At 35.7% G+C, this 14,333-nt stretch overlaps 2 protein-coding genes and 1 long non-coding RNA gene across 4 annotated transcripts; 2 read left to right on the top strand and 1 right to left on the bottom strand.

Annotated features, from left to right (window-relative positions):
- Positions 1 to 112: 112 nt before the first annotated feature.
- LOC113474513 lies at positions 113 to 13,985 on the top strand. The gene is made up of 3 exons (XR_003396175.1): positions 113 to 124; positions 10,838 to 10,843; positions 13,886 to 13,985. It is a non-coding gene; the product is annotated as an uncharacterized LOC113474513 (long non-coding RNA).
- On the top strand, positions 1,029 to 6,549 carry LOC100186450 (HBS1-like protein). The gene is made up of 9 exons (XM_002120904.5): positions 1,029 to 2,055; positions 2,223 to 2,372; positions 2,713 to 2,893; positions 3,116 to 3,293; positions 3,446 to 3,611; positions 3,998 to 4,138; positions 4,555 to 4,754; positions 5,174 to 5,333; positions 5,673 to 6,549. The coding sequence occupies exons 1-9, from the start codon at positions 1,186 to 1,188 to the stop codon at positions 5,814 to 5,816; spliced, it is 2,190 nt and encodes a 729-aa protein (XP_002120940.1). The 5' UTR covers positions 1,029 to 1,185; the 3' UTR covers positions 5,817 to 6,549.
- Positions 5,903 to 13,930, bottom strand: LOC100177763. Of its 2 annotated transcripts, XM_002120746.4 has the most exons (19): positions 12,385 to 13,930; positions 11,723 to 11,997; positions 11,502 to 11,572; positions 11,291 to 11,432; positions 10,976 to 11,195; positions 10,751 to 10,823; positions 10,576 to 10,677; positions 10,071 to 10,184; positions 9,801 to 9,935; positions 9,425 to 9,575; positions 9,141 to 9,252; positions 8,920 to 9,059; positions 8,482 to 8,642; positions 8,061 to 8,130; positions 7,894 to 8,000; positions 7,579 to 7,708; positions 7,351 to 7,502; positions 7,178 to 7,261; positions 5,903 to 7,049 (listed from the first exon to the last, which is right to left on the bottom strand). In XM_002120746.4, the coding sequence occupies exons 1-19, from the start codon at positions 12,507 to 12,509 to the stop codon at positions 6,879 to 6,881; spliced, it is 2,535 nt and encodes an 844-aa protein (XP_002120782.3). In that variant the 5' UTR covers positions 12,510 to 13,930; the 3' UTR covers positions 5,903 to 6,878. The 2 variants fall into 2 exon arrangements, with proteins under 2 accessions (XP_002120782.3, XP_026689992.1); XM_026834191.1 differs by having other exon boundaries at positions 11,502 to 11,997.
- Positions 13,986 to 14,333: the final 348 nt, after the last annotated feature.

Genomic DNA, 14,333 nt, shown 5'->3' with positions numbered 1-14,333 from the left:
ACAAGCACAAATCGTGGCACAAAATACTCTCGATTTTGAATGTATGTGTTACGTCTGTGGTTACGTGCAACAATTTGAGAGAGCACACACGTCTGATGCTGAGAGACAACAGGCGTTAAACATAGTGTTAATTTAAAAAAAAACAGCCGAATTGTTTTGGTGTTAATTTTACAAAGAGATGTGACCTGTTTTTATCGTATCGCGTAGAAATATCTGTTATATATTGACGGGGACGAAAACTATTTTTTTAGCGTTGTGTGCTGCCACCTAACGGACATGTTACCGAACAAAAATGGCATTTCCATGGACATCTTAAATACTCGTTTTGGTAGACTAGACTACACTAGACATTGCAAAGGCAAGATATAAGCTTATGAATTAAGTTATACATATCTACTTTCGATTATTTTTGGTGATTTTGTCTTGAAAAAAAAGCTGTATAACTTGAAATTGTGTAACTAACAATATTATGTTCACGTGTAAACTGAGGATACGTAAATCAGTTCGATGGCAACATATGATAAGATGAATGAATGAATGAATGTAACTTACTTTATCCTCGCGTGGCCGGAAAACGACAGTCGTTATCACACGGATTTAACACCTCGTGCCAGCTTACGAGTTGCCATGTATGTTACTTTGTGGGTGATTATTTTTTTTGGATTTTTTTATGTATGGCTGATAATTTGGACAACCCATTAGTGACCACTGGGTTGAAGCAATTGTCATTAAGTGTCTTGCCCAAGGACACATACGCCCACAATGGTAGCAGGACTAGCAGCGACGAGCCTTGAACCCATTACCTAATGGTTACAGGCAGGCGCGCTAACCACTACGCCATGGCGCCGGACGATATATTCGCATAACGGATGTCTGTCTGTTTCCTGCGCATCTAGATGTAGGGTATTTTATGTATTGTATGTACCTATTAGATTAGATGATTGTGTTTTCGTAAAAAATCTGTTATTAAAACAAAATCTATATTTTTTTCCTTTTTTTGTTTTCAAATCCTGATTTGTTTTCAGGTCTAAATGCCTTTAAAATATTATGGCTAGCAAGCACATTATAATTTCATTACTGAACGGCAAAGTAAACATTTTATTTTGGCTTTCTAAGTGCACATCCTGGACTTAACTACATTTCTCATATACCCTTCAACAACTCTTTAATTTATTTATTTCCGTAATGGCTCGGCATAGAACAATACGCAACAACAAAAGTTATGACTATTCTGATGATGATGACGTGTACGGACAGTCCTATGAAGATGACTATGGTGTGTCTCCTGGAACAATGGCCCAGTATTCATACTCTCGATCCAGAGGCAAGGAAGTTCAAATAAGCTCCTATATGCCCTCGGAGGAGACTGTTGAGGAGGAAATATGGGAAGATGATGTTTGTTTTGCATCTTCCGCTGCACATCAGCGTCATCGTTCCAGTGGTTCCGTGGACACAAGCACCGTTGAGCCACTTATATTAGATGCGTGTTTGGAGCAAATTAGGGATGCTGTGGGTGAAAGCTACTCGGAAAACCAAATGAGACTCGCCTCTGTTAAGTTCCAGTGTAATTATGAAAAAGCAATCGACTATTTGCTTAATCTTTCCAACAGTGAACCTGGCAGCTCACAGGGGAAATCTAAAACTGCTGCTGAAAAACAAGTAGCTCAGAATTCTAATGATGAAGTGGGGTTGCCTCAAAGATTGCCCCGCACAAGCGGACGTGGAAAGTCTGTTTTAGTGATAACAAAGCAAGATGACACTTCTAAACATCTCGCCTCACCAATTCCCGCTAAAAAGAATGAGTTAAATGTGACAAAAGTGGAGTCCAACTCAACAACTCCAGTCAAAACCGGTTTTGTAATGTCTCCGAATCGATTAAATCAACCCAAAACACCTGTACCTCATATGAACGGAGGTCTAGATCCAGAAGCAAAGTCTTCTTCACAGCAAGAATCAAAACCTGTTTCTCTTTTGACACCCAACAGGAAGAACAAACTTCAATCTACCCCCGTTTCAACTCCCAGCAAACAAAACAAATCAACCATCGATTACAAGGTATGTTGATATATTAGCTTCTGTATAACTCTGTTTTTTTATTGTGTTTTTATCTTTCAATACCTTTTCATGGTTGGGCAATTTGATTTGAATTCAGTTTTTGTGTACTACAAACTGCTCTAGCCTCTAACCTCCCTCTAATTTTTTTCTGATTATGGACGTAACAGAAAGAATATGAAAAGCGTGAAATAGATGAGAAGCCACAGATAAGCTTGGTGGTGATAGGTCATGTAGATGCTGGCAAATCAACCATGATGGGACATCTCTTGTACCAGCAAGGTGTTGTATCAAAGAGACTTATACACAAGTATGAACAGGTGAGCATAGATTTGGCAAATCAATTTAAAAATTTAAAACTTTGCAATTTTTCAGTGCAAATTCGTCAAATATTAGGATGGTTTTTAATGCCAAACAAAGCAGTCTTTAAACCAAATAGGCAACCAATATAGCTATCTATTAGTTTAAATTATCTTATGGAACAGTTTGTTAATAAAACTGCTTTTTTAAGCCATAGGTTTTTTTTCTTTTCGTTAAACTTTCTTAAATAAAACGCACATAACCATAGGTGTCTGTAGTTGTAGTCCAGTTATGGCTGAGGGATGAGGCATGAAGTCTTGCTTGTTTACTATATTTATGCATTCATTTGTTCTAACTTAGGAATCCAAGAAAATAGGCAAATCGTCATTCGCATATGCATGGGTGCTTGACGAAACTGGTGAAGAAAGATCACGCGGAGTTACAATGGATGTTGCTCATAATAGATTTGAAACCGAACATCGAGTCATCACTTTAATGGATGCACCAGGACATAGAGATTTTATTCCCAACATGATTACAGGTGTGCGTAAAAACATAAGTAAAATTTGTTAATATTTATCAGATGTATGGGCTCCAGATTAAATGAATGCATATGGATATCACAGTTTTAAAAACCTAACAGGCCCTCTGCTTTAATATATTTAGCATAAAAACATTATTGGAAACTTGATATTTACATTTTTTAATACAATTTACAAATTACTCATAAAAATATTTAATTGTTTTTATTTTTTATATTAAGGTGCCTCAGAGGCAGACGTTGCTGTATTAGTGATTGGAGCAAGCACAGGAGAGTTTGAAGCTGGCTTTGGCATCGGTGGACAAACTCGTGAACATGCACTGCTTATTCGATCACTAGGTGTCTCACAACTTGCAGTTGCTGTGAATAAACTCGACACTTTAAATTGGAGTCAAAAGAGGTGTTTATTGTGGTTTTCATTCATTATTTACATAAAATTTGGACATTAGGTGCTGTAAGTAAGGAGTTTAAATATGAAGGTTAAGTGTTTGGATACCTTGTACAGTTGTTTTGTTTGTGTTATTGTGCGGTTAAACATTTTCCTTTTTTCAGATTTATTGAAATTGTTGAAAAAATGAAACAATTTTTAAAGCAAGCTGGTTTTAAAGATAGTGATGTTACATATGTCCCTGTGAGTGGTTTACTTGGGGAAAACCTCATCTCAAAGGCCACAGATCCCCAACTAACGTCGTGGTATAATGGTCCATCACTAATTGATGTAAGAATATTTGTGTTTGAAAATTAAAATTTATGATTAATGTAGTTTTAAGTTTGTGCTTTAAAATTTAGGTTTTCCATGTTAATATTAACTGCTTTCTTTAGAACTTAGTTGGTACCTAAATTATTGTAATTTTCCCATATATTTATATTTTTAAATCAACTGATTTGGTATAAAAATCACTTAGATTTATTCCAAGGTATAACCATTGTTTCTGTCATATGACTAGTTATGGCCCACAGTTAAGCTTGTGCACGTTTACACTAACAGCAGTTTCAAAATTGTAGTATGCTGGTAGCAACAGCAGCAATGTATTTATGAACTATGATTGGTTAGCGCTTTGAACTTTGAATTAATGAACCATTTATTGCTCTTTAAAATTGCAGGTAATTGATAAATTCCGAGCCCCACAAAGACCAATTGAGCTTCCGTTCCGATTTTGTGTGAATGATGTTTTTCGTGGACAAGGTAGTGGAATTTCAATCAATGGTAAAATAGAATCTGGTGGAATCAGCCCCGGTACCAAGGTTTGTAAGCCTTAACCTGCTTATTATGTCTCGGTGTTTTTGAAAATATATCTTAAATAAGGCATAAATTTAACAATTTTAAAATTTTAACTTGTGTAATTTTTTTAAAGTTTTTTTTTAACAGATTAAACTTAGGCGTGCAAAGTACTTTGGAATTTGTTTTTAATAAAAAATACCAAAAATTCAAACATTTTTTTAGTTTTTACGCAATAAAACAGATTTGTATATTATTTTCCTTGTTTTTTTTTCTTGGAAAAAATATAACAGGTAACAAAAAACATACCAGAAGTTTTATTGCGCCTCTAGGTAAACATAAAAATATAATTTAGAAACATTTTTTTCTTCTATATTTTTTCATGGTGCTTCATAAAACACTCTTAACATCAACTAACAAAATTCTGTATGTTTTTATTCAGGTCATAGTAATGCCTGCCGGTGAAAAGGGATTAATCAAAGGAGTTGAATCTAATGATGGAATTTCCAATGCTGAGTTTGCATTGGCTGGTGAGCATGCCACACTTACATTACATGGAGTGGATATTATGAAAGTCACCACTGGAAGTGTAATCTGTGATATTGACAATCCAATTCGTGCAATAACTCGTCTGCAAGCAAGGTATGTATTTGTAATTCTTGTGTTTTGTTTTACATAGAAGCAGTTTTAAGTAAAAATTGTTTTAGATTATAGATTTTTAACAGAAGAAAACACTATCCACCAAGTTTTGGGTTAAAAAAACTTTAGTCATTTCAGTTATAAAATAATAATATATGTGTAAATATATAGCTTGTAAGTAAATATTAATATATTATATACTTTATATAAAAGATAAATACCAGTTTAGCTTGAATTCTTTGAGAAAACTTTTGTCATTTTAATAGTCAAATAATAATATATGTGGTTCAGCAGTTATTGAATACTATGAATGTAGTATATGTATTAAAAATTAAGATCCCAAAAAAAATAAAAACGAATCTTTCATTAAGCTTAACTGTATTTGCATCCCTTTCACTGCTGAAACTGTCCATATTTCACAGGGTGATAGTTTTTAATATTGAAGTTCCGATCACGCGAGGATTTCCCGTCGAACTCCATTACAAATCCGTCCACGAGCCAGCGGTGATCCGCAGGTTGTTAAGTCAACTTCATAAAAGCACCGGTGAAGTTATTGCGAAAAAACCAAAGTTTATTTTAAAGGTAAGACAACTTTTTATCAAGTATTGTAATAATAATCTATTGGAACTTGTCTTCTGTTTTTGTGATGTTTTTATATGAATCAGTATAGTAGGGTGGGGGAAAATGGGAAACCTTTTTATTCTATTTTCTCTTATCATTTGGTAGAAAACAGTATTCTCACGACTGCCACAGACCGTTTTTAATTGTTTAAAACACGATCAGGATGTTTGGATATTATGTGCTAAAGGTGTCCCGTCTTCTCCCAGCATGCTATATATTACATTTTTGCCTGTTTTTTTTTTTAATTTCAATCCAAAGTGTTAAGCAACTCGCAGATTTGTTTACATTATAACCATGCAGGGTCAAAATGCTCTTGTTGAAGTAGAGCTTACTCGACCGGTATGCCTGGAAGAATATAGTTCCCTCAAAGAGCTTGGCAGATTCACATTAAGATATGGTGGTTCTACTATCGCAGCGTGTGTGGTAACGCAGCTGTTGCGCTAGTCACAATTCTATACAACCGGATTTTAACTTGGGTAATGTCAGTTGAAGTCAATAGCGTCTCGAATCCTAGGTTAACATTTTTTTGGGACATTTACTGTTATGTTTAAAGTTGGTTTTAGCTACAACACCGCGCATCGTATTTATTGTCATGATCATTATTTGAAACTGTGATTAATGTTCATATTAATTTTGTGAAAATACGGGGGACTTAGCGTGTACAGCTGTTGACTGTTTTTCAAAATTTGTTGCAAAATTATGATTGTTATACGGGCGGTAAAAAGTCTGTGGGTAAATAATCATTTACTAAATGTCAGGCAAGGTATTTACAAACCGAAATGGGCAAAAGAAAATATTTTTGCACCGGCACATATTTTTTAATTATTAGGTAATTTTTGCTAGATTAAATAGTGCTTTATTTTAAGGATATAAAACACTCGTTATGGTGTAAACGCTGCTCTTGTTAGACTGAAAGCCTTCCATGCATTTACGGTCTGGTTTACACTGTTTTGCATTTTGCCGTTTAATTGTCATGACATGGTTATCTATTCTGGAATTGTTTGGTGAATTACTGTTTTGTCTGGTCGGTACTTTAATGTTTGGATTCGCGCGTTGTGGTATATATATATAGAAATTTATCGGTGCAATGGTTATTGCGTTTCTAGCACTCTACAGCGATCTCCCAAGTTTCGGAGTGTTTCACCTTATACAGTAAAAATGACATAATTTGCCGTTAAAATATTCTTTGATTTGAAATTTGTGTGCAAGGCTTATCTAACTAAAAAGAATGGGAAATGCACTTTCTCGTGTGTTACTCTCGCAGTACTTGCCAGGCAGCTTAGAATTACACTGTTTCACAAAATTGACAAAAACAAAACATATTTTGCCGGAGTTCATTCGCCTTATCTGTTATCCATATATATAGTGTATACAGTACCTACGTCGACAGTTTAGCAACCAATAGCAGGTTTAAACATCGATTTGGTCCAAGTGCGTAATGCACGGTATAGATATGAAGTAAAGGGCGCCATTGTTTTATTCTGTGCGGATTGTTCTAAAACAAAGTTAGCTCCAAGCCGTTTTCGGCTGACTCTGTCCCAGCGGTGGATACGGTATCCACGGTGAAGGGGCTGGGAATGGAATCCATGGCGACACAACGAAAGGTTCGTAATCACCAGAATATGCGAGGTAAGATTTTTTAAAGTGGTTTCTCATGGTTGGTCTCATCTGCTCAACCTGACGATGAATTAAAAAGAGTTAATTAAAAAAAAGAGCTAAAGGAAGCCATTCGTCAAATTAACCTAGACTTTTCTGTAGTTTAAGAATTTTTGAAAGACAAGTGTAATTCAGGGAAAGCAGCGTACCTGTAACTGTTTGTAAATAGTTCTAGAGTTTGTGGCAGCAACTTTCCGTAACTCATTGTAATAATCTTCGTGAATGACAGCAGCCTGAAAAACACAATCGATCATCTATTCTAAACTAGAAGTTTCTCTATTCTGCTCTAAAAAGTCTCTGCACTGACAACCTACTACTTTACCTTCTGTCTTATTTCTGGTAGGTCGTCGTAGTTAAAGGTTTGTGGATATGACTGAAGTGGATAGCGCGGTAACGGTACAACTTTCGGAGTGCATACAAATTCTGATATACGTGGCCTCCGCAGTGGGGCTGTCCTCTTTTTTGCAGAAACAGCTGATAATACATTTATACTGAAAACGTTAATATAAAAGACTATATATATATATAACGCAGACAGAATATTTTTAACCTCTTCGTTTTTCTACTGGTACTTTCTCTAGTTTCGAGGCCGGGGTGGAGTAAGTTCGTTGCAACTCATCGACTATTCTGTGATCACGAATCTTTACTCGATGAGCTGCTCTTGCGCTATCCACTTTGCTCTGTAACAACAACTGTATTCACTCTACGGGACGAATGTGAGTAGTCTACTTTTTAATACCTTTCCTAAACCTGCAGCGTTATTTTTCTCTTTGTAATTTTACATTTGCGCTTTGGGGAAAAAAACTAAATAACTCGCTAGTGGTGCCTGATTTAGTTTAACTTATAATTGTGTTAACAGTGTAACCTGTATCTGAACATCGTTTCGTTGATTTGCTTCGCTGACTGAAACCGGGATTCCTGTATTCCCGTCAGTTTTCCTCGCTGATGCTGGTCGTGCTGATCTTGCACGACCTTTGCAGTAAAAATAATGATAATATACCGCGGATGTTTCCATTCTTTCTCATTGCTTACCTTCGTATGAATAAGTACTCGACTTTCTATAACTGTCCCGTGCGCCTTTAACTCTTTTAGGTTCATCTTGCTGCGAAAAAATAGAATTAGATCCGGTAAAACAGTTTGTGTTTTAAAGTCATAGCTTATCAGGCCACGTAGCATTTCTTCAGTGTGTTATGTTTAGCATTGGGTTGTATTATTAGGCCATATTCGCGATAGAGGCTGCAAAAAACGTGTAGTAGGGTGGGGTAAGATGGGACATGTTTTTATTCTTGTTTCTTGTCCCATTTGGTAGTAAGCAAACAATGTGTACAGAACTATATAACCGTAGCGCCACGACTCCAAAAAAGCGGTATTAACTGTTCAAAACACAAGGAAGTAAGCGATTTAGGTACAAACGATATATCAGCTTACCCTACAACTATATTATGCTTTTTACCTTCAAAAGCCCATTACAACCCCACCGAAGCGGTTGTGCGTAAGGTGAATCCATGTATTCTTTCTTTCCGGCGAAAGGCGACTTTTTATCTTTTAACTCTTTGGTGATGTGTTCGTACCGTTTGATCATTTCTTGGTATGACAAACCGATACACCTCTGTCCTGTATAATAACATATTATGGTCTTATAAATGAGATAGTATCATACAACAATGCACCAAATGCATTTTTTATTACTGTTTCTCTCATATTTTCACATACCATCGCTGCTTAAACCGATATATTTTTAACGCTCTAAAAAGCAAACCGCGCCCATAATAAAACGTCACTAGTTTGTGACGTCATATGCGCGCACATTTTGGTGTCACTGGTTTGTGACCTCTTGGTAAACCAGCATAGGGCTATGATTTATAAGAACTTAACGTGGTTTAAAAATGACCTGCTGACCAGTCATGTATCACGTGATCGTTGAGTTTCTTTATTCTGTTCACATAAAAATGTCGGATTTCTTTCATCGAGTCCTTTTTTGTTGCCGTCTTGAGCATTGTGAAGAAGAGGTTCCTCCGTAAGTCTGTCAAACTTAAAAGAAAAAATGTTGTTTTTTTAAGTCACACCTATAGTGTCGTTGGATATCGCAGCTTTTCTTTTTCGATTTGCTACCTGTCGTCCGGACTCGATTTTTTAGATGATTTGCTACCTAACGTTTTGTTACGGGCATTAGTGATTTCTTCGAAGATTTTGACTTCTTTAGCAAGGTTTTCACGATCATCATCTGCAAATACACACGTGTTTGGGGGGAATATTTAATATCAGCAAAAAGACACTCTGCGATATATTTTACTCTTCTGTGGCTAATGGTTGCTTGCTTGGAAGTATTTTTAAATATAGAAAAAACAAAATGGCAAATGTAAATTTAAACGCTACGGTTTCTATATAAAACTAACCACTCATAATTTTGAGGTAATTCTTCGGGTTGATCATGGCGAAGAGAAATTCATCGAATTCAATTTCTCCAGTTCCTTTGATGTCAAACTCTTTTAATATCTGGCTTACTTCATTTAAGGAAAGTTCGGACCCCGTATCTGGAAGTAACTCCTGGAAAAATGAAGATCAACAAAATGCACTTGTAGCAAGTTGTACATTATAGTTTTATTCCTCAATATTTGAATACCACAACAGATGTTCTATTTTAAAATAACAGTCGATCGTGAAATTCACAGATGGGGGGCGTTTGTTTTTGCAGTCATTTTATCCATACGTTTGCTGTAGCTATATTCTATTATGAAAACGGATTTTTTGGCCTGAATTATTGTACATTACCAGTGTTGCTTGAAACAGTTCTGCCGCACTGATAGCGCCGTTCTTGGTTCGGTCGAATCTCGAGAATAGTCTTCGGAAAGCATTTAATTGTGTTTCGTTCAGAACGGTCTTCCAAATTCCCTTTCCGCTATCCATCTGTCACGTAAACTCTATCAAGGGTTAGCATGGTATGCTACAATGCAGTCGACAGTGTTTGTTAAAATGTTTAGCCTAGCTATGCTTTCTTTAAATTACTGTTTTTTTTTTAATTTAGTAACATGTACTGCTTACGTGAAAGTCGAGTTTTGTCTTTTTTGTTGGACTCGATTTTCTTTCACGTACTTTCTTCGCGCTTGTAGGCTTTATTACTGTTGTCTCTGTTTTCGATCCCGAAAACTTTTCATCCTGGAAGTAACAAACTTGAATCAACAGCAAGAAACGTTTGCAGCCACCGACAAAGCTATCTTTTATTCTTTTTACCACTGCCTTTGTAACCGATATGTGATTTTAGCAACAGTATTTAATATAGCAATGGGTTTTGATAGTAAACTATAATTGTTCAACGTAATTGAATGAATGTTTCTTATACTCGCGTGCGGGCAACGACGGATAACACCGGTGTTCTGAAGTTTTATACAGTTCGTGTACGCTTAAGAGTTATACCACATATGGTAACTTTGTTGGTGATTCTAGTGTACGGCCAAAAATTATATCCTATACGACCAATAATATAACTCATCTATGCAATGTGTCACGCTTGTAATTGAAGTTCTTCCAGTTTCTTTGAAATACTTACAAATTTGAATACACGAGCAGGTCGAACCATTGGTTCTATTACTTCACTGATAGATGAAGGGACCGAAGATCCACGTTCTGCTTTCGTTGTATCGTCCTCAGACTATATAGAATAATAAACGGCTTCTCGTTTAATAAACCAAAAGGTTGCAGATGTCATAGTTAGTTTGTCTTACTTGTATTGGCACATCCGTTGTCCCAGCGACTTCGTCCGCAACCTTGTTATCTTCTATTTCGAGTTTGGGTTTCCTGTTTCACAGAAGAAACACGTCTTATAACAAATGTTGTATGAATATGATTTAAATACTCGGTTCATGCACATATACGTCAATTTACATATTTGTGTGTTGCTTTGTATGTTTCAGTGGCAAAGAACCATCGCAAATATAGCTTCGACTTACTCCAACGTGCTCCCTTGAACGACAAGACTCTTTGTATTCGTCGGTTCCTTTTTATATTGGACAGTCGTCGGTTTCAGTGAAGCTGGCCGTCTTATCTCACCAGTGGACCCGCGACCAAAAGTCCTGCTACGCGACCGAGCGGAGGTCACCCGTTTCGGTTTGTTGCTGGTTCCCAATGACGATCTGGATGAACTAGACGAGCAGTTGACCAAAAACTCGGCTGGAATTTTAAGTTTTAATCATGGTTGAAATGACAGATTTTCGTATTGGGATAATTTTAACACCAGGTATTATGACGTAACAATCGCTGTTCACCTGCATTTTTATCAAAGGTTGATGAAGAATACCAGGGTTTTACAGAGTGCCTTGAAGATACTTCGTTTATTGCTTGTTTTTGTCTTTTACCTCCGTGTAGCTTCATACCAGATGCTGGCCTTGTACTGGTCGCATTTAGAGACTGTTGAAACACATGAAATTTGTGACTATATACATTCACTTTATATTTAAATATCAATTACATTTGTACCTTATCCGAGCTGTCCTCACTTCCTGTCCACGTCTCTCCAACAATATCGTCCAAAGCTGAAATGACTGCATCTATATTTGTATATTGTTTTATTTTATGGCATTTTGGATTGCGCATGGGGCCGGGCACCTTAAATAATTGTGTTGTATAGCGTTTTGCCAGTTTGGTATGATTTAGGTGGTTGTACATTAGCTTCAAAATTGTGCGTTTATGTCGCTTACTTGTTGCTATATTGCCAGCTTCAGGTAAAGCAGGGTTGTTTGTTTGGTGATTACTGTCTATCTCAAGTTTGTCTTCTTGTCTTGTCAAGCTTTCTTTTATAAAGTCATCTAGCACAGTCGTGACGGCATCGACGACAAGTTTTTCAGAACTCAAGAAGGACTGTGTTTTAATGGGCACGGGAGTTGTTACTTCTGCCGTTGTTTTGCAAATTTTGTTATCTTGTTTTTCAGTTATAACGGACGAACGAAGAGTTGGGACGCTGCTTCCTTTTTTCCTTAATGCAAAATATTATTGTAGGCAATGACCCTGTAACTGACTTTAATTACGTTTTTTTTTCTATAATAGTTTTCCTAACTTTTATATAGTCGGGTGAGGTAAGATGAAGCATGTTTTTAATTATTTTTTATCCTTCCATTTTGCATTCTACACTAAACAGTGCTCTTACAGGCGTACAACAAACGAAACTATCTCTATTTTACAAATCTAATCGCTTTCTTAATAGTACCCTGTTTAAAACTTTTAGATTTGGTGTTTAATTAAGCAAGATGGTCTCTTGCGGTATCGGGGAGTTAGCCTATTCACATTACTGCGTGTGGGCTAGTAATTTCTTTCCTCAAAGGCACATTTTTGCACTGTTTAAGACTTTTAGGACTCTACTCACCAACTTTGTATTGTCGAGCTGTGGTTCCGAATCACTTGGGGTGTGGATCGACTGCGCCCGAACGACACTTGTTTTTTTATTTCGTGGCCGCTGCAAGCATTAGTGGACGACACAGATTTAGTCATCTTTCAAAACCTATGCTACCTAAGAAATCAGACGGTAAGGTTAGTAGCTTAACCCATGGTAAGAACTAAAATATATCCGTATTTTCGGTTCTACGTTTTTTTTTCTAATTTAGGGGAAAATACAAACACTTCATTAAGTTCTATTGTTTAACAATAGCCTGGGAATACGAAATAATAAACCATGTTACGTCAACAATTAAAACAAACCATCTGTTGGGTTATACCCTTTTTAACGTACAAAATAAACGCTGGGAAAATTTGGAGACTTCTAAATCTACTTAGAATTCTTTTATTTCGATGGAGCTCAGAAAAGTTACGCCTGAGTGATCCCGGCATTTGTAAATAACTTAGTTCTGCAAATGTTTCAGTATTGTTTGCTGTATGAGATAAGCTGTTGGTACGTAAATGTACAAACTTTTAGTGTAAGCTATTACGACGAACTGTTGATAATGGATACGGGTTAGTACTGCTTAATATTTTTGTGATTGTTTTTAACATTGTGTAAATGAAATTACAATATTTGTTGTTTTTCTGAACTTTTTGTTGAATTGTTTATTTTAAATGAATTTTAGATAGATATGGAAGATACATTACACTTGATTAGACACCAACACTTGTCTATATGTTTAGTGTTTCTTTATGCTATTAATATTGTTATGTTAGCACCTAAGCACCACCCACATAGGTGATCTGATGTTGACATAAAAGGTGTTGTGTATTCATTCTGCAAGTAGTTATGTCTTTGGTTTGGGTTATGTTTACTTAATTGACCTAGAGTGACAAGTCTTATTTTAGGATGATTATTTTCTCTGTGTTATTTGGTTTGTTAACACCCCAAATTATTTTTTAGTAGATACAGACTAATATATGTAAAGTACAGTTGACTTGTGTTTTGGTAGAACGTGAGGTTACTCATAGAACAGAATTAATAATATAAGTAGAAAGAACTTTTTATTTTTATTTGCCAAGCCAGTGTACTAAGGAAATGAATGTGTTGCTTTACAATTAACAATGATACCAATATGACAAAACAACAATGGGGCTATGAATATAATATGTATTTTTTAGTTGACAATTAGGTGTTCCGCTGATGAGTTTTAATTGTTTGATAACAATTAACAAGGAAGCATTTCACAACTCTGTATGGTAACCTATGCAACTATTGTTAATAATAAACAAAGCATTCTGATTAATAAAGCTTCTCTATTTACTGTTGTTAAGTTTTTAATCATTTTCCTGTACATCACTTGAATTGTTTTAAGACAGTTATTTATGTGTTTACAACAATGATTTACCTATAGTTATAAAAAAAAAAAAATATTATATCAATTTTGGCAAAGATTACATAATAAATAAAGGAATAATTCAGGTTTCAGACAATTAGTCAATACTGATTAACGTAGAGTTTGATATGGAGTTGACCATAGTGTTGTGTCTGTTTGGTTTACAATGATCTGCTAGAGATCTCTAGTAGGCTGTGGTGTGGGAAGTGGGTGTACACCAGTTACATTAGGTGTATTCTGTATATAAAGTGTACAGTTTCTTTCTGAGGAAGTTGATATTTAGGTTCTAAGAAATCTGTTTGTTGAGCTGAAGTGCAAAGTGAAAATGTCACTGTGAATTATGGGGAGAATGTCTCTAGTTTTATTATAAATGCTTTTCCATTATCATCTTTTATATTTTAAAAAAGTTTAAACAAATGTTTGATTATTTGTTCGCCAGTTTCGTACAGAGCTGGGTAAATGGACACTACTATATCAGTATGTCCTTTGAAATTGTAGCTGAGCCGAAAATGAATATTGTTTACTTTTCTTAGCTAAAAAG

The sequence above is a fragment of the Ciona intestinalis genome, chromosome 1 (genome assembly GCF_000224145.3).
Source record: "Ciona intestinalis chromosome 1, KH, whole genome shotgun sequence".
Taxonomy (NCBI): Eukaryota; Metazoa; Chordata; class Ascidiacea; order Phlebobranchia; family Cionidae; genus Ciona; species Ciona intestinalis.
This window is presented reverse-complemented; position numbering and strand designations above follow the sequence as displayed.

Bases quoted from the DNA above. Each gene is read 5' to 3' on its own strand.
- LOC100186450 (XM_002120904.5), top strand. From the start codon at position 1,186: ATGGCTCGGCATAGAACAATACGCAACAACAAAAGTTATGACTATTCT. The intron at 2,373-2,712 runs GTGAGCATAGAT...GTTCTAACTTAG, and splicing joins TTATACACAAGTATGAACAG to GAATCCAAGAAAATAGGCAA. The intron at 5,334-5,672 runs GTAAGACAACTT...ATAACCATGCAG, and splicing joins AACCAAAGTTTATTTTAAAG to GGTCAAAATGCTCTTGTTGA.
- LOC100177763 (XM_026834191.1), bottom strand. From the start codon at position 12,509: ATGACTAAATCTGTGTCGTCCACTAATGCTTGCAGCGGCCACGAAATA. The intron at 10,185-10,575 runs GTAAGTATTTCA...TGTTACTTCCAG, and splicing joins CTGCTCGTGTATTCAAATTT to GATGAAAAGTTTTCGGGATC. The intron at 8,643-8,919 runs GTCATTTTTAAA...GTTATTATACAG, and splicing joins GATACATGACTGGTCAGCAG to GACAGAGGTGTATCGGTTTG.